The sequence below is a fragment of the Megascapheus bottae genome, chromosome 21 (assembly GCF_031878675.1).
Source record: "Megascapheus bottae isolate mThoBot1 chromosome 21, mThoBot2.hap1, whole genome shotgun sequence".
Classification (NCBI taxonomy): Eukaryota; Metazoa; Chordata; class Mammalia; order Rodentia; family Geomyidae; genus Megascapheus; species Megascapheus bottae.
Genome location: NC_143529.1, coordinates 40,077,629 through 40,100,123, shown reverse-complemented (window position 1 = coordinate 40,100,123; position 22,495 = coordinate 40,077,629). Strand labels below are relative to the sequence as shown.

General features: G+C 52.4%; 1 protein-coding gene across 1 annotated transcript; it reads right to left on the bottom strand.

The window, feature by feature from the left end:
- Positions 1-1,722: 1,722 nt before the first annotated feature.
- Gal3st2 (galactose-3-O-sulfotransferase 2) lies at positions 1,723-19,664 on the bottom strand. Its single transcript, XM_090354347.1, has 8 exons — positions 19,603-19,664; positions 14,809-14,899; positions 14,531-14,584; positions 13,462-13,561; positions 6,821-6,881; positions 6,303-6,389; positions 3,408-3,675; positions 1,723-2,532 (listed from the first exon to the last, which is right to left on the bottom strand). The coding sequence occupies exons 1-8, from the start codon at positions 19,662-19,664 to the stop codon at positions 1,723-1,725; spliced, it is 1,533 nt and encodes a 510-aa protein (XP_090210473.1).
- Between the last annotated feature and the right edge of the window lie 2,831 nt (positions 19,665-22,495).

Genomic DNA, 22,495 nt, shown 5'->3' with positions numbered 1-22,495 from the left:
TTAGAAATGATAGTTTCATTAATTTTCCTACCAGGACTGACTTCAAATCATGACCCTCAGCCTCCTGAGTAACTAGGATTACAGGTGTGAACCACTCGCATCAGGTTTTGCTGGTTAATTTTGACATATGATCTATAAAACATTTTTTTTCTGCCCAGGCTGGCCTTGAGCTGTCACCCTTCAAGTCTCAGCCTCCCAAGCAGCTTAGATACACGCTGTAAGTACTACATGCTGTTTCTGGGGAAAGTGGGACCGGTCTCCTAAAGGATAGTCTGAATGACTCCTTCAGGTCTCACCCAGTCTCATTGGCCCTTTGGCTTAAACGGTTATCTAAGTTCCTGGTTCAAAAGATCATGCAAAAAAAAAAAAAAAAAAAAAAAAGGATCATGCAAACCCAATCCATTTTTTTCTTATTTTCCTTTTTAAACCTAATAGTACTTAACAAATTTCTGCAGAAGCACAAGTCCTTGCAAAATGATTCTGGCCCAGAATACTGAGCTGCTAATGACCACCAGCAGAACAGATAGAACTGGACTTGACAACGCACTCTAGGTCAACAGCCTGACACCAGTTCCTTTCAAACCTCCTGTTTCCCGAACGTTACTTAAAAAGTTTGACACTAAGCTGGCACGGTGGCTCATACCTGTAATCCTAGCTACTCAGGAGGCTGAGATCTGAGGATCAAGGTTCAAAGCCAGCCCAGGCACAAAAGGACCCGAGACTCTCATTTACAATTAACTCTAGAAAATGGGAAGTGGGGCTTGGCTCAAGGGTAGGGCGGTAGCCTTGAGCTGAAGAGCTCAGGGACAGTGCCCAGGCCCAGAGTTCAAAACCTATGATCCACAAAAAAAAAAAAAAAAAAAAAAAGTTTGACACTACCAAGCACCAGTGGCTCATAACTGTAATCCTAAGCTATTCAAGGGACTGAGATATGAGGACCTTGGTTCAAAGCCAGCCTAGGCAGGAAAGTCTGTCATCTGAGAGACTTTTATATATCAGGAATTAAACTCAGGGCCTGGGTGCTCTCTCTGAGCAATTCTATTCAAGGATAGGGCTCTACAACTCACTTTGAGCCAGAGCTCCATTTTGAGTTTTCAGGTAGTTAACAGGAGGTAAGTTTCGTGGACTTTCCTGCTTGAGCCGGCTTTAAATTATGATCCTCAGATCTCAGCCTCCTGAGTAGCTCGGATTATACGCTTGAGCCTCCAGTGCCCGGCTAATCACCAAAATTCTGGAAGTAGAGCTGTGGCTTAAATAGTAGAGCACCAGGCTTGAGCAAGAAAGCTAAGGGAGGGCCCAGAGGTCAAGCCCCAGGACACACGCGCACACACACAGACATTTCCTCCCACGAGGGAGAGCCAGACCCTACGTTCATTAGTAATCTTGACCAAAAGGAAGGCTGCGGAAGTTACCTGACTCCAAGTAGGATGGCTAATGTCAAATCTCACAAAAATGAAGCACACGAACCCACAGGGGCGCACAGGCGCCCGACCCTGACGCAGGAGGAACCCCAGCCCCCGGGGCTCCCTGTTCTCCACGGGGAGAGGCGTCCGGGCCGCAGCCACGGGGCGTAAGGCGCTCGGCTCGCGGAGGGAAGGTTGCGGCCAGCCTCGGGCGGGCGGGCCGGGCGCGCCTGTCTTGGGGTTCTGCGCCCACCCCGCCCTCCACGCGGGGTGGCCGGAGGGGCCTGGGCCCCGCCCCGGGCGGGAGGCCCCACCCTGTCTAGGCGGGGACGACCTTCCGGGGCTTCTCCGGGAACTGCCGGGCGTACAGGTGCGCCGTGTACTGGAGCTCGGGCATCACCATGCGCCGGCAGAGCAGCCGCGTGGCGTCGTCCAGATCCCGCCTGAGGTCGTAGCCCAGGATGTCGGCTCGGCCGGGCTGGTACGGGCGCAGCTCCGGGTCCTGGATCTGCGTCCGGTTCTTGGGCGCGGCGTCCTGCAGGCACAGGCCGGCCAGCTCGCGCCGCCGCGCCCGCAGCCGCGCCACCTCGGCCCGCAGCCGGCTCGGGCCCAGCTCGGCGCGCAGCTGCGCCCAGAAGGTGCGGTTGAAGTGCTGGTAGAGGCGCCAGTCCAGCGCGCACCAGCGCCGCGCGCGCGCCCGGCCGCGGGGCCCCAGGCCGGCCACGCTGCGCGCCCCGCGCGCGTTCAGCTGGAAGTAGACGACGTCGTCCAGGCGCCAGCGCAGCCGGCGCCGCAGCAGCACCATGGACTCGTCGAAGTGCTCGGCGATGAGCACCAGCTGGAAGCGGCGCTCCACCTCGGCGAGGCGCGCGCGCACGTAGCCGTCCTCGGGCGGCGCGTCGGGGTCGAAGCCGAAGTCGAACCACATGGAGTTGCGGGCGGGGGCGTCGCGCAGGCTGCCGGCGCCCTGGTAGTACCGGCGCGGCTCCTCCAGGAAGGCCTCCAGGCTCTGCGCGCGCTGGAAGGCCGGCGCGTAGCTCTTGTAGTAGGCGAAGGAGGACTCGAGCTGGAGGGCCGGGTCCCGGAGGATGGAGAAGTAGAAGGAGTCCTCGGCCATCACCTTCTGTACCTGCGTGAAGGGGGCGAGATGAGCGGGGAGGGGGCTCCCGCCGGCCCGGCCGGCCCGCCCCCCACCCTGCGCCCGGGACCGAGCCCTGCGCCCCTCCCAGCCCCCACCGCCCCAGCGGCAGGAGCCCCGCTGGCCCCGGACCGGGCTGAAGCTGGCTCAGAGGCCTCGAGTTGCAGGCACCCACGAGCAGGCCCGGGAGCGCTGCCCTCAGGCCTCTGGGCCTGTGGCCTCCAGCACCCACCTGTCTGCCTGAACCTCAAAGAAGACACCTGAAGGACCCCAGGCCTAGGTGTCCGTGGGCAGTCTGGACTCACCTCCTGTGCCCATGGACGGACCACATGCCATCCCCACTGGAGCAGAGTATCCAGGGCTGCTGCACAGCCAGGTCTCCTCCCACGAAACCTACTCTCAGCGGGGCGCAGAGGTTCACAGCACCCCGGGCCCTTGGCCAGAGGTGGCCACCTTGCTCTTCTCCATGGCGTGCCCAGAGTGACCCAAAACCCCTCCCACCCGGCCCCCTTTGCAGAGGTCAGGGAAGCCCAGAGAGGGATGCCTAGAGGAGGCTCTTGGAGAGTATCTTCACCAAGGGAAGCTGGTGCGAACGTCCTCGGTCAGAAGGAGGGTATAGTACAAAACCATAAGTAAAGAGCAGAGCTGGGAGAGGGCTGGGGGTTCCCTGGGCAGAGGCCGTGGGCTGCGAGCCTAGGGTGAGACGGCGGCAGTCCGCCCGCAGCTCTGTCAGGTGTTTGGCACCAGCCTGGCCAGCCTCCTGCTCCATCCTCCAGGCTTCAGCTGTGCTCAGACCTCAGAGCCTCCACCACACAGGGCGGACTCCCACCACCCCTGCCCACTGCCCTCCCCCAGAGAAGCCAGACCTCAGGGGCGTTGAACCTCAGGTGGTTGCCCATGATGTTGAAGTGCTGGTAATGGCCATCGTCCTTCTTGCACCCCTCCACATAGCGTGTCAGGAAGAGCCAGGGGTAGCCCAGGTGGAAGCTGGAGCCGGCCGGCAGGGCTGCAGACAGGTTGTGAGTCTCGGTGAAGCGGTACAGGATGTTGAGCACCGTGCTGCTGGCCGTCTTGTGTGTCTTGAGGAACATGACGTTGGTGACTGGCAGCTCCTCCACCTGGTCCCTGAACAGACTGAGAGGCCCAGGCCAGGTCAGCGGGGAGCACCACCTCCACCTGGACCAGGTCACGTCAGCGGGGAGCACCACCTCTGCCTGGGCCAGGTCAGGTCAGTGGGGAGCACCACCTCTGCCTGGACCAGGTCAGGTCAGCGGGGAGCACCACCCCCGCCTGGACCAGGTCAGGTCAGCGGGGAGCACCACCCCCACCTGGACCAGGTCAGGTCAGCGGGGAGCACCACCCCCACCTGGACCAGGTCAGGTCAGTGGGGAGCACCACCTCAGCCTGGGCCAGGTCAGGTCAGCGGGGAGCACCACCTCAGCCTGGACCAGGTCAGGTCAGCGGGGAGCATCACCTCTGCCTGGACCAGGTCAGGTCAACGGGGAGCACCACCTCCGCCTGGACCAGGTCAGGTCAACGGGGAGCACCACCTCTGCCTGGACCAGGTCAGGTCAGCGGGGAGCACCACCTCAGCCTGGGCCAGGTCACGTCAGCGGGGAGCATCACCTCTGCCTGGACCAGGTCAGGTCAGCGGGGAGCACCACCTCAGCCTGGGCCAGGTCACGTCAGCGGGGAGCATCACCTCCGCCTGGACCAGGTCAGGTCAGCGGGGAGCACCACCTCCACCTGGACCAGGTCACGTCAGCGGGGAGCACCACCTCTGCCTGGGCTAGGTCAGGTCAGCGGGGAGCACCACCTCTGCCTGGACCAGGTCAGGTCAGCGGGGAGTACCACCCCCACCTGGACCAGGTCAGGTCAGCGGGGAGCACCACCTCAGCCTGGACCAGGTCAGGTCAGCGGGGAGCACCACCTCTGCCTGGACCAGGTCAGGTCAGCGGGGAGCACCACCTCTGCCTGGACCAGGTCAGGTCAGCGGGGAGCACCACCCCCACCTGGACCAGGTCAGGTCAGCGGGGAGCACCACCTCAGCCTGGACCAGGTCAGGTCAGCGGGGAGCACCACCTCAGCCTGGGCCAGGTCAAGTCAGCGGGGAGCACCACCTCTGCCTGGACCAGGTCAGGTCAGCGGGGAGCACCACCTCTGCCAGGGCAGCATCAGGTCAGCAGGGAGCACCACCTCTGCCTGGACCAGGTCAGGTCAGCGGGGAGCACCACCTCAGCCTGGACCAGGTCAGGTCAGCGGGGAGCACCACCTCTGCCTGGGCCAGGTCAGGTCAGCGGGGAGCACCACCTCTGCCTGGACCAGGTCAGGTCAGCGGGGAGCACCACCTCTGCCTGGACCAGGTCAGGTCAGCGGGGAGCACCACCCCCGCCTGGACCAGGTCAGGTCAGCGGGGAGCACCACCTCTGCCTGGACTAGGTCAGGTCAGCGGGGAGCACCACCTTAGCCTGGACCAGGTCAGGTCAGCAGGGAGCACCACATCTTCAACCACATCACCAATCTGGAGCACCCATACTATCTCCATCACTGTGCTCTGCTAAGCCTGTGTCCACGAACAGCAACTCCAAACTGCAGCCTGTCACTGTGCCCCCTTCTCTAGAGAACCCCTGACCTGTGGCCCCCAGGTCAGGGCCCCCCAGAGACCTGTTGGGACCCACACAATGCACTGTAATAGCAGGGCATCCTTAGTTCCTTCTACTATCACAGGAGCCACAGGCTCAGCCCCCAGAACTTGATCACCTTCCTGGGGTCCCACGACCTGCTCGTTGGTTCCCAGGACACTTGGTGTGGTCCAGCTCCACTACAGTGCGTCCTCACTAACCACCCTCCTGAGCTAGCAGCCGGCCAGCCTGACACGCGGCTAGAGTGGAGTGGGTGCTGGGACTCACCCAGGGGGCCTGGAGCACGGGTGTCCTCCCTGTGCTCTTTTTTTTTTTCTATGTAAGTGGTACTGAGGAATCAAACCCAGGTTTTTGTGCATGCTAGGCAAGCACTGGGGCCAAACTCCCAGCCCTCCCTGTCCTCCTACAGGCCACTAAGAGTGACCAGGGAGGGGAGAGGAAGGGCGACAGTTGTGCCAGTCCTGAGGGCAGTGGGGAGGGGTAGGGACATGTAGAGTCTGCAGCCACTCTGCTTAGGAAGCCCTGATGTCTCTCTTGGAGAGACCCAGCCCTAGGGGAGAGGGGGGAAAAGGACCCCAATATCCTGGTAGCATTGCAGCTGGGAGGAGATGGGGAAGGGGAGGCTAAGCCCTAGTCTGGGGGCATAGATGAGGCATAAATGGCCACCCAAGGGAAGTAGGGGTTTCCCAAGGGGAGAGGAAGCTGGAGGGCTCTGGCTGCAAAGCGTCCAACTTTTTGCCAAGCCCCAGGCCATGTCTGTTAGGAGGACCCAGGAAGTGGCCTCCCAGAGGCTCCCTTGCTCTACCCCTGCTTTTCAGCACCCAAACACACCAGCTCTACCCAGAGCCCTCCCTCGCCCAGGCCAGGCCTGCCCCAGAGCCTCTCCAGAAGCCTGGTGGGCCATAGGGGCCCAAGGAGTCTTATAGCTTCCTTCAAGGAAGGCCCCCACTCCCTCCAAGAGGGGAGGCAGAGGCTTGGTGGGGAGCTGTGATATGATGCCCCAGTCCCCTGGCAGGGGCTAGAGCACAAAGGCAGGGGAATGGAATCCTAGTCCTGCCTTTGGATGTAGGGGAGAGAGAGGTGACTATCCAGGGTAGGGGTACCCGGTGCGGGACTTACGGAGTAAGCAGCTTGATGTCCACGTGCAGGAAGCCCACCAGCAGGAACAGGGCCACTACCAGGAGAAGGGAGACAGCCTGGAAGGACCTGTGGGCACCAAGAGCTATTTGTGGCCTCACAGCCCACCCACCCATACTGAAGACAACTCCAGGCCTCTGGCCTATAGGTCTTGGGCCCACATAGAGATGGGACCTCATCCCCGTAGCAACACGGAGGTAAGCCCCGCACAGGAGACCAGGTTCCACCTTACTTGGCTCTGAGCTGGGAGTGGCCAGGAGAGAGTAGGAATGGACAGGCCAGAGAAGATCAGGGACAGACAGTCCCAGGCCCCTGGGCAACAGAGGAGGGAGGGGTCAATGCCATGGTTTAACCCTTAAATCCATGCCACAACTCCCGCTCTGATGAACTGGCATCTGGAAGTAGTAGCCTTGGTGATGATTTGCATCCTGAGAGGAAAACAGGAAGACTTGCTTCCTCTCCCCACCCAATCAAAGCAAGAGAAAGTCTCACAGCCCCACCTCCAGAACTGAAAGAACTGACGTTTTATGTCTAGATCTCTGATGTCCTGGGCTGGGATGCCTGAGAAAGCAGTCAAGTACGCAAGGTACAACACCAGACAGAGGCACCACCAATCTAAGTGAGCAGCTGAAAAGGTCAGGTTAGGGTCCTGATTTTCAAAACATGCATGCACGTGCATATGCATGCACACACGTGTACACACACACACACACACACACACACACACACACACACACAGACCAGGTCATTCACTGACCACACCGTGGACCTTGGATGCTGCGCCTGGAGAAGTTATAACATGGAGAACAGATGTTCCAGGCCACAGTTCTTGTTTCTGGAACAGATAAGTGCCGTCACCTGTCCCCAGACACATTCTGGGAGGCTGAATGAGTGTCCTTGCCTGGTGGTTCTAACAGTAATCACTTTTCCACCAGAACATGCCCTAGGGTCAACCCTGAGGTAATTGGCAAGGAAGGTGCCAAGCCCCAGCCCAGGCAGAGACTGAGGGACACCAGTGACTTCCAAACACTGTGTTTAAAGATAAAGAAAGAGGGGCCGGGAGTGTGGCCTAGTGGTAGAGTGCTTGCCTCGCATGCACGAAGACCTGAGTTCAATTCCTCAATACCACATACATACAAAAAAGCTGGAAGTGATGCTGAGGCTCAAGTGGTAGAGCTCTAGCCTTGAGAAAGTCCAAGGACAATGCTCAGGCCCTGAGTTCAAGCCCAGGACTGGCAAAAAAAAAAAAGATAAAGAAAAAAGGGAACCTGAAGCAGAAATAGGCTTTTCCCTCTTTGTTTCCATAGGCAGTGCCTGGAAGGGCAGCCTGTCTCAGGATCTGGTGCCAAGGATGGGCTATTGGTGCTGGTGGAAGAAGATTAAAAGAAAACAAAACTATAGAGTACATCTGGGAAAATCATAACAGTCACTAGGGTGTCAGGTCTCCCAGATTCCAAGACAGACAGGAAGTTCCAACCACTCAGGTAGTGTGGTGCAACTCCATGAGAGACCCAGGAATTGTGGGACACAAAAGACTAGAAACAAGAGGCTGGAGGCCCGGCCGAGGGGTGGGGTGGGAGGGAGGACTGGTGAGGGGCCATCAATGGCAGGAAATACACTGATTGGCTCCTAACTGAAGTTCCACCTTACCTACCCTCTAGGTCAGAATTTCTTGCCCTTAAGCCAAGGACTCAAATGTAAGCAGTAAACCACCAGCATGGCCAAGGAAAGTAATGATGTCTTTCTAAGCAAGACACTTTAAACTGAAAGGGTTTAAATTTTCCTAAAGGAAGATGTTGGGAGATGTGGCTCAAGTGGCAGAATGCTTGGCTCGTAGTTTTTCTGTGCAATGAGAACTGACTCCATTATGATATTCCATCCCCTAAGCCAACGGGAAGAAAAGCCAGGAAAGAGCAGGCAAAGGGCACAACGGAAGTTTAAAGAAAAGAAGCACAAGCCGGGCACAGTGGCTCACGCCTGTAATCCTGGCTACTCAGGAGATGGAGATCTCAGAAGCAAGGTTCAAAGCCAGCCTGGACACAAAAGGACCTGAGACTCTTAATTAACCTCTAGAAAATAAGAATGAGGCCTGGCTCAAAGGTAGGGTGGTAGCCTCGAGCTGAAGAGCTCAGGGATAGCACCTAGGCTGAGTTCAAGCCACATGAGCCACAAAAAAAAAAAACAAAAAACAAAAAACACAGCTAGGAGCCTGGATAACAATAAAACACGGTAGCGGGGGCTTCCCAACTGTGGGTGTGGTGGGCTGGTCTACCCCTGTGGTGGCATTGGTCCAGAGTGTCTGTTAGAGTTCAAAGGGACGACAGTAGTGCCTTTGCCAAGGCCATCCAGAGTTTGTCTAACTGCGTCTTGTGAATCTTTTTTTTTTTAGACATGGGGCTTGAACTCAGGGCCTGGACACGGTCCCCGAGCTCTTGTGTCCAAAGCTAGCCCTTCACATCTTTGAGCCACAGTGCCACTTCTAGTTTTCTGGTAGTTAATTGGAGATAAGAATCTCACAGACTTTCCTGCCCTGTCTAGCATTGAACCTTGATCCTCCGATACCAGCCTCTTAAGTAGCTAGGAGCCTCCAGAGCCTGATTCATGCAGATCTTTTCTATTTTATTTTATTTTTGCCAGTCCTGGGGCTTGAACTCAGGGCCTGGGCACTATCCTTGAGCTTTCTCAAGGTTAGTGCTCTACCACTTGCGCCACGGCACCACTTCCGTGGGTCTTCATGCATGCTAGGCAAGCACTCTATCAGTACGCCAAACTCCCGGCCCCTCATACAGATCTTAGTGATGTGAGGAGAGACACATGTGGACAGTTGTGGTTCCTGTCATTGTTGAGTGACCACCATGTGTTCCTCTGACAAGCTCTACCAGGGTTCCCATGGGCCCTAGGAACAGAACCTGACCCCCAGGCCTATGATCTGGCCTGGCACACTACCACAGCACTCAGCATTTGTTAACACCTGTGGAGAATAAGTAGAACAAGCCCATGGATGCCCTCTTGTGAGAGATCGGGCAGTTCTAAGCAGAAGCCCTGTACAGAGGAGGCACTCTCTGAGTGGGATAGCACACGACACAGCCCCAGGGGCCTGGGGCAGAAAACCCAGATGGACACCAGTTTTCCCCAGGGAGCAAGAGGGGAGCTGGCATGATTTGGAGAGCAGGGCTTCCCTAAGCAGCCTCTCACTTGCCTACGGAAGCTGCACTTCTGCCCACATACAGTCCTCTAATGAATTGCATTGCCAACGTCTCAATTGGGCTACCAGGAAGGAACCCCCTCTCTGCCCCTCTACACGGCAAGGCTTAGCAGCCTGACTCACAATGCCCAGTGTGCACAGGGCAGGCCACCAGGAACCAGCTGGAGGGGCTCCCACCAGCCACTGGGGACCAGAGGCCTCACTAGGCATCATAATCACAGTAGCCCAAAGCTGGCCAGAGTGCTGTACTCTGGGTCCCCTTAGCCCTGTAGCTAGGAAGTGAGCTGCCTCAAGGGAAAGTGGGCAAGGGCCCCCACCTCCAGCAGGAGAGGAAACACCGCCACAAATCATAGGTCCTCCATGCCACCATGGGCTGTGGCTGCTGGTCCTCTTCAGAAAGCATCTGTCAGAGCTTACCAGCTGAGTCGGGGAAGAAAGAATACAGCCCGAGCAGTTAAAGTTTAAATCCACTGATAAGAGCAGTGTTGGTTTTAATTACACCCCCTTTACTTTCACTCAGTCACCATTTTGTTCCTCCACATAAAACTCTCCTCAAACACTCTGCACTTTCACAGCACCCCCAGGGTTTCATAAAACGGCGGCATACATTGACCATCTGTCTAATGGTTTGCCAGGACCGGCCTGGGCAGGAACAACCCTCGAACTCAGATTTAGGATCCAAGGGCACCCCACCAATTGTGGCTGAGGACGGTGTCTTGCCAGTCACCTGCTCCTGTTCCAGCCAAAGTCCTCACCACCCTGGGCACCTTTCCTTGCCTGAGGAGAGAAAGCTGGCATAGCCATCTTTGCAAAAGGACAAATACAAACTTTAAAAAATTTTACATAGCTGAGCACTGGTGGCTCATCCGTGTAATCCTAGCTACTCAGAAGTCTGAAATCTGAGGACTGCAGCTCAAAGCCAGCCTAGGCACAAAAGTCCATGAGACTCTTTTTTATTTTTTGGCAGTCAAATCCAGGGCTTTGTGCATGCTAGGCGAGCATTCTACCACTGGGCCACATTCGCAGGCCTCTGTGAGACTCTGCTATCCCATTAACCACCAGAAGTGGCTAAAAAATTTAAATAAATCTTAATTCTCTGGGAAAGAGAGAGAGAAATAGAAAGTTCTCTCCCTTTTCTTTCTTTTTTTGTCAGTAGTGGGACTTGAACTCAGGGCCTGAGCACTGTTCCTGAGCTCTTCAGCTCAAGGCTATCACTCTACTACTTGAGTCACAGGGCCACTTCCTCTTTTCTGGTGGTTAATTGGCTGGAGTCTTCAGATCTCAGCCTCCTGAGTAGCTAGGATTACAGGTGTGAGCCGCCAGTACTCGGCCTCTCCCTTTTCTTAAATAGCCAACTTGGATTGGCAGCGGTGGGTCCTTCCTTGCCCCTCAAGATGGAGCCTCAGGCCTGTGAGGCTCACTGGCCCATCATCTGAGCCAAGGAGCACCTGGTGCCTGGCTCCAAGACTGCTTCTTTCTGTAAAGACAGAAGAAGTTTGTGTCCCTTTGGGTTAGAGCATTCATGCCGCAGGAGACTGTCCCCATGACCAGGTCTGGGATGAAGGCCGAGTGACAAATGGTGCTGTCCAGTCCTTTCAGCTGAGGACAGGAGCCATCCCCACAATGCCCACAGCATGATGGACATTCTCCTGAGCTGTTCTACGTGGGCGACACCCTCCTCCCCAGATGATTCTAGGCCCTTCTCATCCAAAGCAGTAGGAAGTCCACAACCCATGGGATTGGTAAACAGAGCCTGCCCCTCCCTCCAAGACTCTATCCCAGACTGCCGCTCGAGCTCTCCCTCCGTTTATGTCTCCCCCATGGAACTCCCAGGACTCAGAAGGCTTCCACTGCAGTGGGGGTGTGGGGCTTAGCGGTGTAACTCACCACCTTCCTTTCACCTGGCCTGCTAGGAAAAGCCACCTGCAGTCTCCTGCAGTCACCAGCGGAGTCCCAGAACTCATCCTGGTAAGACAGGGGCTACATATAGCAACAGCAAATGGTCTATGATGCCAGGGACCAGAAGAGAGTTCACTGAGTGCATCCACTCTGGCCCTCTCAGAAGCCTTGATAGCAAATCCTGCATAGGCTAAGAGAGGCCGCTGGACAGGGAGCCAAACCACTAGTAGAAAAGGGCTCTCTGCCTACCTTCAGTCACCTGGATGCTGTCCTCTCAAACCCCACCTCAGGCTGGCACAGACTGCCAGCCCTGAGGCAGGATAGATCAAGAAAAAGATCACTGTCATTCTCTGGTACAGGAAGTCCCATGGCCTCTGGTCACGGCAGATGCAGTAGCCAGCACCCAGCCACCCAGCTTGTACACGTCGGCACTGAGAGCCCTACAGGGCCGCCCAGAAACCCAGGCATGCACCACTAGCCAGCAATCCAGGAAGCGCAGGTGGCCTAGTCAGTTAAGTGGAAGAGTCACTCCCAGATACTTCCAGATGGGGTAGGGCCTGGAGGATCTGTGGACAGCAACAACGAGTTCTCAAGCTTTCCTTTCCTTGGCTTTCATTCTGACTGGTGTGTCTGTCCGTGGGTAGGGAAACTCCAGGGACACGTTACTGATTGCCTGGCACTTTGACTTCATTGGCTCTGTATTACACCTTCATCCGGCTTTGGTCCCCACAGAGTCAAATGCTCCCAGGGGCTGGGAATCTCCTGTCTCTTCGTCTACATCTGTGGACTAGTGTCCACAATAGTCAGGGTGATGTCCATGGGCCCCGAGGCACACCACCCACACAAAGACAGGTCAACCAGGTGCAGGGTGTGCTTCAGACCCAAATCAAGCATTTTCAGGGACACACATGAGAGCTCCTAGGTCTGAGAGCAGACAGCACAGAGGGCGTTCCCCCACTGCACACAGTGAGAACACACAGAGCACAGAGGGCAGCTCCCCCGCTGCTGACGGTGACGTACCCTGGCCATTAGCTAGCTGCAGCCAAGCTTCTCAATCCACTTTTTCATGAGAAGCCATGTCCAGAACTGGGCCACATGAACCCTCAAGGACAAACAGAGGCCTCCACAGGGTTTTCGGCCCCATGGTGGCTCCGTCTTTTAGGACAACTTGACAATTCAGATGCACATGTTTTCCACAGCCCCAAGGCTTCAGCACAGTATGAACATCATGGTGGGAATACAATTTGGTTAAGGCTTATCCTGAACCTCTGGGCCTTAATTGTGACAAGCCAGGAGACTCCTGTGACATAGCCCAGAGGGTCCTCTTTCATTGAGGAGAGTTCAACTCTCCCTTCTCTGCTTTTCTTGTTGGCAGGCTGGGTTCACTACAGTTAGCTGCTGAGGCAGGGCCCCACTCAAGCAGACAAAGCCTCACTGGCCAGCACTTCAGAGGCTCAAGCTGGTCTGCGCTGCCCATAGTAGCCCTTCTCTGTCCTGGGGCAGTTAGTTGGCATTCTGCCAAAGCCAAATGTTCTGGGCCAAGAAAGGGGAGCCTCTGGGGTTTACACAATTCTGCTGCTTATTTGTGAGCACAAATAAGGCGCAGCAACCGGAGAACCTGCTTAGCACTGTGGGAAGTGACGCAACACAGCTCGGGGGAAGATGTCCAGTGTTCTGAGCCAGGAGCCAGTGTTTGCTGAGCCTGGTGCCCAGAGGGACCCGGGCCCCTCAGTGCTGCCTGTGCTGCCTGTCTTAAGCACTGGGATGTGATACAGAAAGCCATGAACTGTGCTCTAGAGCTGCCCAGACCCCCTCTGAGATCATGGGTCTACCCGGACCTTCACAGTTCTGCTAGGGCACATGCAATTCCATTCCGGCTACAAGGTCAGATGACTTCAGATTCCAGCAGCCAAATGACCTGGGTCTCCCCTTGACCCTACCTCAGAGAACTGAGTCAACATCTGTCAACTATCTAGCCTCTTCTTAATATGTCAACAACATCTAAGGCGGGGGATGGGGCAGGAACCAGAAGGTCACCATGGTCCAAGGAGCCCCCACTGAGTGGGTCTCTAGGACTCTGAAAGTCTGGTTCCTCCGGAACCCCGTCCCCAGAGTCTGAAAGTCTGGTTCCCTGTACCTGGGGGAGTGGGGACACCAGGCCTGTGAGGCAGAGTCCATACAGAAGGAATTTCCAAAGTCAGCATGAAGAACCCTAGAGGTGAAGTGCCAAGTGTCTCGAAGCTACACCACAGCCCACCAACCCAAACCAGAGGAAAGTTCTGCCTTCAGAAGTCGGCTGTGCACCACAGGTCACCTGGAGTAGGTAAAAGTATGAGCACATGGTCCTGTCACAGGGGACTCACCCCTGCCCCCGGGGGTCACAGACAAGAGCCCTCCAGCCCTGGGACAGGACAGGCTCCACCAGACCAAGCCAGCAGTTCACAGCCAGGCCTCAGCAGCACACACACTCCCCTGCCTGTCAGCACAGACACCTAAAGGCTGGCAATACCTCCATGCCAGGGGTGCAGCTTTCTCGGGGACCCTATGCCTCACAATACCCAGGACCAGCCCTAGCCCAGAAAAGACACAGGTTTTTCTCATCTTAGTGGTGGTGCACTTGGCTCCTACAGGTAAGACCTATGAAACATTAACCAAACAGCAAACAATTTATTTTCAAATACCAAATACATTTAGTCAGGTAAACAAAACTGTTCTAAATACACTTATAAATATCGATTTATAATAATCCCAAACACAAAAAGATAAAAAATGTTTGGGATTATTATAAATAAATGTCTAAGCATATTTAGAGTAAACAATTAAAAAAAAAACACAAACAACAAAAAAGGTTGACAGAAAGCCCGGAAAGCTGAATTTAAAGAAGTGTCAGATTTAAAATTTCCCAAACTTACACTGATTTCCTTTCGAAGACAAAGAAAAATGATTCGTCATGCCAGTCCCTCAGAATGTCTGGGGGAAAACGTGCCTTTTTCCGTCCCGAGCCCTGTGGACTTACCTCTGCATGCAGCCCCGTGCAGACCACATGCTGGTCTTGGGGTCTTTGCAAAGATGGTCAGGGAAGTGTCTGTGGCTGATGTCCACACACCTGACGTTCCACTGCCTTATGTGCCGCCAGCTCTGGGCTCTCTAGGGCAGAGGCCTAAGGTGGGGTGTGGCACATGGTAAACTTAAATTCCCAAGAAACTCACCTGCAGGCTCAAATGTGACACCACACCCCCTATCCTCACCTCACATGCAGGGCATAACTTCTGTTCTCTCCTGGAGGAGGGAGACCAGAGCTCCAGCCCGGTCATGTTACTGGCCTCTCCTTCCTCCGTCACTGGACGGGACTCTGGCAACAAACAGGTCCATGGGGGGACTTACCAAACTATCAAGCTCCCACTGGCTCTTCCGTCCCACCCTCCCAGGCAGTCTTCCCCAGAGGAGCCTGGAGGGAGCTGCCCATGAGGGCAGCCTGATGGGCCCAGACAGACCGGCAAAGGCTGGATCCGGAACAGGTGTTTAATCTCCATAGGCTGGGCAGCAACAGACAGGTCCAGGAATGAAGGAGGAAAATACAGTATCACATGCCAGAGGGATTTTTGGTTTTGCTTTTTTCTTAAAAGCTTGCTTTGGCAGGAAGTTTTGCCTAGTGGTAGAGTGCTTGCCTCGCATGGACAGAGACAGATTCAATTCCTCGGTACCACATATATTTAAAAAAAGCTGAAAGTAGTGCTGTGGCCTAAGTGTAGAGGTCTAGCCTTGAGAAAGCACAAGGACAGTGTTCAAGCCCTGAGTTCAAGTCCCAGAACTGGTAAAAAAAAAAGCTTACTGTATACTAGGATTTTTTTAATTAAAGAATTTAATAACATTGATTTTTACATCATATTTCAAATGATGTGTTTAACAAACAAGTATTCAAGAAGGGAATCTCTATATACAATCACTGACATTTAGATTTTAGAACATAATTAAAATTAGGCTGAGGGTTTGTGTGTCATAGATTATTCTATGTAATAAAACATTATGTCTATAGAGTCATCAATTCTTATGTCTATGTAGTTGTGTTTATACTTCCAATACTGTGTCCATAGCATTGGGTACACAAATATTGAGTCCTCACTCTTGTACTGTTTTGATCTAATAGGCACATATTCAGGATACCACGCTCCCTTTGTTCCTTTGGTCTTGATTTACCTGACTCAACATGATTCGCTCTAGATTCATCCACTTCCCCGCAAATGCCATTATTTTATCTTGTCTGTTGGCTATGTAGAATTCCATTGTGTGTGTGTGTGTCTGTGTGTGTGTGTGTGTGTGTGTGTGTATCACATTTTTTTTGCATCTATTCATCTGCAGTAGGGCATCTGCGTTGTTTCCATCGCCTGGCTATTGTGAATAGTGCAGAGATGAACATAGCTGAGCAGGTGTCCTTATCATATCCTGGGTTATGACATTCAGGATAGATGCCCAGAAGTGGTATGGCGGGATCATAAGGAAGGTCTATTTTCAGTTCTTCAAGGAACCTCCACACTGCTTTCCAGAGTGGCTGAACTAGTTTACAATCCCACCAGCAGTACAGTAGGGTTCCTTTTTCTCCACAACCCCTGCCAACATCTGTCATTGTCTGAGTTCAAAATCTTGGCCATTCTTGTTGGGGTAAGGTGGAATCTTAGGGTTGTTTTTATTTGCATTTCCTTTATGACCATAGATGATGAACATTTTCTCATATGCTTTTCTGACATTTTACTCTCTTCTTCTGATAAGTCTCTCTTTAGTTCCCTTGCCCATTTAGTGAATGGTTTATTGGGTTTGGGGGGGATTAGTTCCTTGAGTTCCCTGTAGATACTGGATATTAAGCGTTTGTCTGATGTGTTATTGGTATATATTTTTTCCCAGTTGGTTGGCTGTCTTTCTACTTTAGTAGCTATGCTTTTATCTGTGCAGAAACTTTTATTTTTAGGTAGTCTCATTTATTGAGTCTCTCTCCAATCTGTTGTGTCCCTGAGATTCTGTTCAGGAATCTTTTGCCTGTGCCTATGAGTTCCAGTGTCTCTCCAACTCTATCGTGTAGCAGTTTCACGGTTTCCAGTCTGCCATTGAGGTCTTTGATCCACTTTGAGTTAATGCTGGTGCATGGCGAAAGGCTAGGGTCAATTTTTAGTTTTCTGCATGTGGCTGCCCAGTTTTGCCAGCACCAATAATTGAATGGACTGTGTTTGTTCCGCTGTATATCTTTGGCCCCTTTGTCAAATATAAGTTGACTATAGGTATGTGGTTCTATTTCTGGGTCTTCTATTCTGTTCCACTGATCTTCTGGTTTATTTTTATGCCAGTACCAAGCTGTTTTTGTTATTATGGCTCTATAGTAGAGTTTGAAGTCTGCTTTTTGTAATACCACCAGCATTGCTCTTTTTTGCCTAGAATTGTTTTGGTTATTCTAGGTCTTTTCTTGTTCCATAGGAACCTTTGGATTATATCTTCTATTTCAGTGAAGAATGTCTTTGGGATTTTGATGAGGATTGCATTGAATTTGTATATCAATTTTGGCAGTATGGCCATTTTCACTATATTGATTCTCCCTACCCATGAGCATGGGATGTCTTCCCATTTCCTAGTGTCCTCTTTAATTTCTTTCATTAGCCTTTTATAGTTTTCCTTAAATAATTCCTTTACATCTTTGGTTAAGTTAATTACTAAGTATTTCATTCTTTTGAGGGCTATTGCAAATGGGATCATTTTCTTGATTCGGCCTTGTTTGTGTATTGGCGTACAAGACTTTTGCAGGTTAATCTTGTACCCTGCTACTTTGCTAAAGTGGTTTATTAATTCTAGGAGTTTGGGAGTGGAGCTTATTGGGTCACTCAGATAGAGGATCATGTCATCTGTGAATAGGGATAGTTTGATTTCTTCTTTCCTTATGTGGATCCCTTTGATGTCCTTTTCTTGCCTTATTGCTCTGGCTAAGGGTTCCAGCACTATATTGAAGAGAAGTGAAGAGAGTGGGCATCCCTGTCTAGTTCCTGATTTTAAGATAAATGGTTCCAGTCTTTCTCCATTTAGTATAATACTGGTTGTAGGTTTGTCATATATGGCTTTAATTATTTTAAGGAATGTACCTCTTATTCCTATTTTTTTTTCTAGTGCCTTCAACATGAATGGATGTTGTATTTTGTCAAATGCCTTCTCCGCATCCAGAGAAATTCTCATATGATTCTTATCCTTAGCTCTATTGATATAATGTATTGTTGGTATCCTTCTCGGACATCTACGAGGAGGGGTAAGATGGCAACGGAGCCCACGAATAATCCTGGGAACACAGACTCTCGGTGCAGATCTACCCTTATTTTACAAAATGTGCTCGCTAAATACAGATCGAGCGGTCACAGCCACATCATCAAATAGGGACGACTGTCAGCCAATGGTGTCCTGAGACACGCCCCACTTGCTCCAAGTGGGTGGGGCAAGGCGCCCTCTGCCTCCTGACTGCTTGCATCACTGAGTGTGAATGTGCTGAAGCACAGACAGCAAGCAGCAGGGTTCCCATGGCTACCCCCACAATGTATTACATTAGTTGATTTGTGAATGTTAAACCAGCCTTGCATCTGTGGGATGAAGCCTACTTGATTGTAGTGTATAATTTTTTTAATTTGTTTCTGGATTCTGTTGGCTAGTATTTTACTGAGGAGTTTTGCATCTATGTTCATTAGAGAGATAGGTCTGTAGTTCTCTCTTCTTGTTGGGTCTTTCCCTGGTTTGGGGATGAGTGTAATATTAGCTTCATAAAATGAGTTAGGTATTGCTCCTTCTGCTTCTATTTCTTGGAAGAGTTTCAAGAGATAGGTGTTACTTCATCTTTAAAAGTCTTGCAGAGTTCCACAGTGAAACAGTCTGGACCTGGACTCTTTTGGGTTGGCATTTCCCTGATTGCTTCCACAATTTCATTGTATGAAATTTGTTTACCTCTTCATGGTTCAATGTGGGTAGCCTATATTTATTTAAGAAATCATCGATTTCTATTAGATTTTCCTGTTTCTTTGAATATAGGCCCTGGTAATATTCATAATGGACTGAATTTCTTGGATATCAGTCGTAATTGTTCCCATAGGGTCTCTAATCTTGTTTATTTGAGTCTCCCCTCTCCTTTTTTAAAAAATTAATCTTGCCAGGGGTCTGTCAATTTTGTTGACTCTTTCAAAGAACCAACTTTTTATTTATTAATTTTATGTATAGTAGATCTTATTGGTCAGCTGTGGGACCTCGGCAACAACTCAAGGCTATGCTTTTCCACATTGAGCCATAGCCTCACTTTCTGTTTGGCGGGAGTTAATCAAAGATAAGCATCTCACAGACTTTCCTGACCGAGCCAACTTCAAACCATGTTCCTCAGATCTCAGCCTCCTGAATAGCTAGGATTCCAGGTCTGAGTCACCAGCGCCCACCCCAGAAATCTTTTTTTTCCTTCTATTTTTCTTTTTTCCTTATCAGTTAAGGGGATTGAACGTGGGACCAGGGCATTGTTCCTGAGCTCTTTTGCTCAAAGCTAGCATTCTAGCACTTTGAGCCACAGCACCACATCTGGTTTTCTGCTGGTTAATTGGTGATAAGATTTGTCAAGGACTTGGAGCTGGGAGCGTGGCCTAATGGTAGCATGCTCCCTTAGCATGCACAAAGCCCTGGGTTCAATTCCTTGGTACCACATACACAGGAGGAAAAAAAAGAGAGTCATGGACGTTCCTCTCTGGGTTGGTGTTGAACCTTGATCCTCTGATCTTAGCCTCCTGAATAGCTAGTAGTACAGGCATAAGCCACCAGTGCTCAGCTCAGAAACCTTTTTTTTTTTAAGTTGGTGATAGAGAAGGACTTTTGAGAGAAGATACTTACGCACAAAATAAGTACATTTATTTGTAGATTTTCCTACACAAAAGTTTCTTTCCCAAGGAAATAAATAAATATAATTCTGAGATGAATAACAAATCACAGGAATGCCTGCCACATTTGACCCCAAGAGCCATAGACTACACGCGCACCCCTTGCTGGTCCTGATCTGCTCTAGCATGGCCTTGTGTATGCCTGCCTGCACATAATTCCCTCAGAGTGGCCCTGCTCATCAATGTACTGGACACCTCTCAGTTACGTGAAGAGAAACTGGCTGGCTGCCTTTACACAACAGCTGACCCTTCACGACCACTCAGCACACCAACAGCCTCCCTGCTCTGGCCAATGACCTGCAGGTTCATGCGCCAACAGACCATGCAGTGGCATGGCCAGTAACATAAAGTAGGGGGATGGACCAGATACTTTAAGGACAGAGCCCTGTGCCATTCAGACAGCAGAGTGGACTCTGACCACTGGCAATCTCAGAGACCCTATGCTTAACAGCGGTGACACACTCCCAGTAGGGAGTTGCCCACCAGGGCCCAGCACCACACTTAGCTGCTTTCCATCTCTCCAGACTACCAATGTGTCCAACTCAAAGCCTGGTGCCTTGACTCTGACTGGCCCCTCTGCAGCTCCCAGAGCTGGTCTGAGTGTAGAGGCCAGGACAGTGGCTCTGTGATGTTAATGGCAGCCAAGCAGTGGGCTGAGATGCTGGCTGAGATCACTGCCCACCACCTAGGGACCCCCTGCATGCCACATTCTACCATGGCCTGAGGAAACTACAGGTGAGGTTCTGTCCAGAGATGGAGCAGATAGGATAAGACCTGGCATGCTTCCTCCAGAGCCTTAGCCCTTCAGCCAGTCCATGGTCTCAATGGCAAACCAGCAGGCAGCAGTATGCCTGAGGTGAGGGCAAGAAGACAGCTCCTCCTCCCAGGCCCCAGGTTCCAGGTAACTTACAGAGGGTCCAGCTCCCTTCACATCAGTGGGGGCAGGCCGGCCAATGCCACGCAGCATATCACCCCAATCCAATCTAGAATGAGGGGGTCAGGCCCTTGTGACCTGTGGGGCCCTGCCCAGAGTCAACATAGGACAGGTCTGGGCACTACAGCCCTCCTGAGGATACAGCGGAGCCCACACAGGACAGAAGGCCTGAGGGCTGCAACAAAACCCAGGAAAATGGCAAGCCAGAATGTCAATGTTTTTAGGGGCAGACATATGTCCTGCTCAGAGATGACACAGGACTCTGGCTGGCTCTGTGATTGCGTTATATGGGTGTCTTCTTGGACCAGCTCTGCTAGCTGGGTGAGAGCAGTCAGGGAGCCAGCAAAGCTCAAGTTTGCATCTCCACTGGCATTTCCTGGCTACCCAGCAGCAAATCCTGTTCTTCCTTGGACAGAGGTACTCAGGGCAGAACCCACAAAAGGTCAGTTCTCAGTTTCTGAGTTCCAGCTCCAGTACAGGGCTGTCTGCCTCCAAGCATGGAGGCTGGCTGGCCGTGGGCTTAGACAGCAGGACCCACCACAGCAATGGCTTGTTTGGCAATTAAATCAAGCTCATTCCTCACTAGCCCAGAGCTCTATGGGAGGTAGCAAGAAGGACCTGACGATTGCCGGTCTGCCAGCATGCAGAGACCTTGAGGCTCACATCCATTCTGTGTAGTGGGAGGTGACTGCCCCAGGCCTCTGCTTTCAGGGACAAATCCCCTATCCAGGTTTAATAGATTTTTCTCTTCTATCAGTTACCCTGCACATGTCTGGCCACTCCATGCCTTTCAGTCCCCTACTGTCTCAAGAACCCTATAGCCACAGTACCCAAGAGAAGATACCTTTGGCTACCCAGGTAGCAACTCTGCTACAGTACACTCTGCCCACAAGACAAGGAGATATCATTTCTCTTCCTGGGCCTCTGTCTATTTGTATACCTGCTGGACCCAGGCCAGCAAGGAAGAGTCACTCACTTCTGCAGAAGTGGCAAGTCATGAGTCAGAGAATTGACCAGAGCCCTGCCCACCAGACACCCGGGGCAGGTGACATCTCTGTGTCCAGGCCACATTCAGTCCTGATCCAGACCATGTCTACATATGCCCAGAAATTCCTCACCACCACTGCCCTATTGAGTTCTACAAACTTCCTAGCAAGTCCCATCGCCTAATGAGGGGCTAGGCCTCAAGTAGTGGGAAAGTGCCGTAGGTTCAGAGCTGGGAAGCCTGGGTTTCTGATGGGGCATCCCAGGTGCTGGCCACCTTGAGCTCTGGAACAGTGCCACACTCTGTAGCTCCTTCCTGACTGCTTCTCCATGGTTGGGCCTTCTATAACTCCTACTGGACACAAGGGAGGGGGCATAAGGACCAAGCAGATGGCTTCAGGATCCCAAATGGTAAGCAGTGAGCAGGCCTGGGGCAGGGGGCCTCCAGAGGCCACACATACCCAGTGGTGGCAGTGCAGGCCCAGGGCTGGGGCCTCCTGGTGTAGTGCAGTGGCCAACAGGTGGGACATCAGGATCTGCTGCTCTAGAGGACATTGCCTGTAGTAAAAGACATCTGAGCAGGGTCCACCCCCCCCCCCCACACCCAGCCATCTCTGAGGTGGTAGGAGAGAGCAGCTCCCCTCATCTACCTCTCAGACTTCCCTAAGGCTGAAGTCAAGGGCCACAGGCACCTCCCCTTCCCCAGGCAGCGCTGGCTCTGGCAGTGAGGGGCCCAGTTAAGGCCACTGCCTCACCCCAGGTTATGCAAGGTGTCTCATGTTGCCAGCTTTGAGGTCTGGAGGTACAATCATAAGTTTCTCCTAATCCTCACACAATAGTGATTCTCTGCCAGCACCCTGGCGGTTTCCTGACTGGAATCACAGGCAAAAGTTACACATTTCTAGCCTCCCATAGGGGCTATGCTGACATTCTGTCAGGCTTCTTTCTTTGCAAAGCATGTGACTGCAGGAATTCTAGGATTCTGGAGTCTGATGTTTCTGATACTGAGGGAACCTCAGAATCTCTAATTTTGTTGTTATTGGCAGTATTGGTATCTGAACTCAGGAATCACCTGTCAAATCTCCAAATCAACACATAACCAGGGACACCAGTTAAGGGTAATACGCCCTCTTGTGGTCACTGGGAAGTGCACCTCCTGTACAACAGGGCAGTGGATTCAGAGTAGATGTTGTCCACATAGTCTGTGTCCCCCCATACCTGT

What these genes read in the sequence shown, in the direction of transcription:
- Gal3st2 (XM_090354347.1), bottom strand. Translation starts at nt 19,664, where the DNA reads ATGAACCTGCAGGTCATTGGCCAGAGCAGGGAGGCTGTTGGTGTGCTG. An exon ending in AGTGGGAGCTTGATAGTTTG is followed by an intron (nt 14,585 to 14,808) that starts GTAAGTCCCCCC and finishes ACCCCACCTTAG; the next exon opens with GCCTCTGCCCTAGAGAGCCC. An exon ending in ATAAGGCAGTGGAACGTCAG is followed by an intron (nt 13,562 to 14,530) that starts GTGTGTGGACAT and finishes CCACTCCCCCAG; the next exon opens with GTACAGGGAACCAGACTTTC.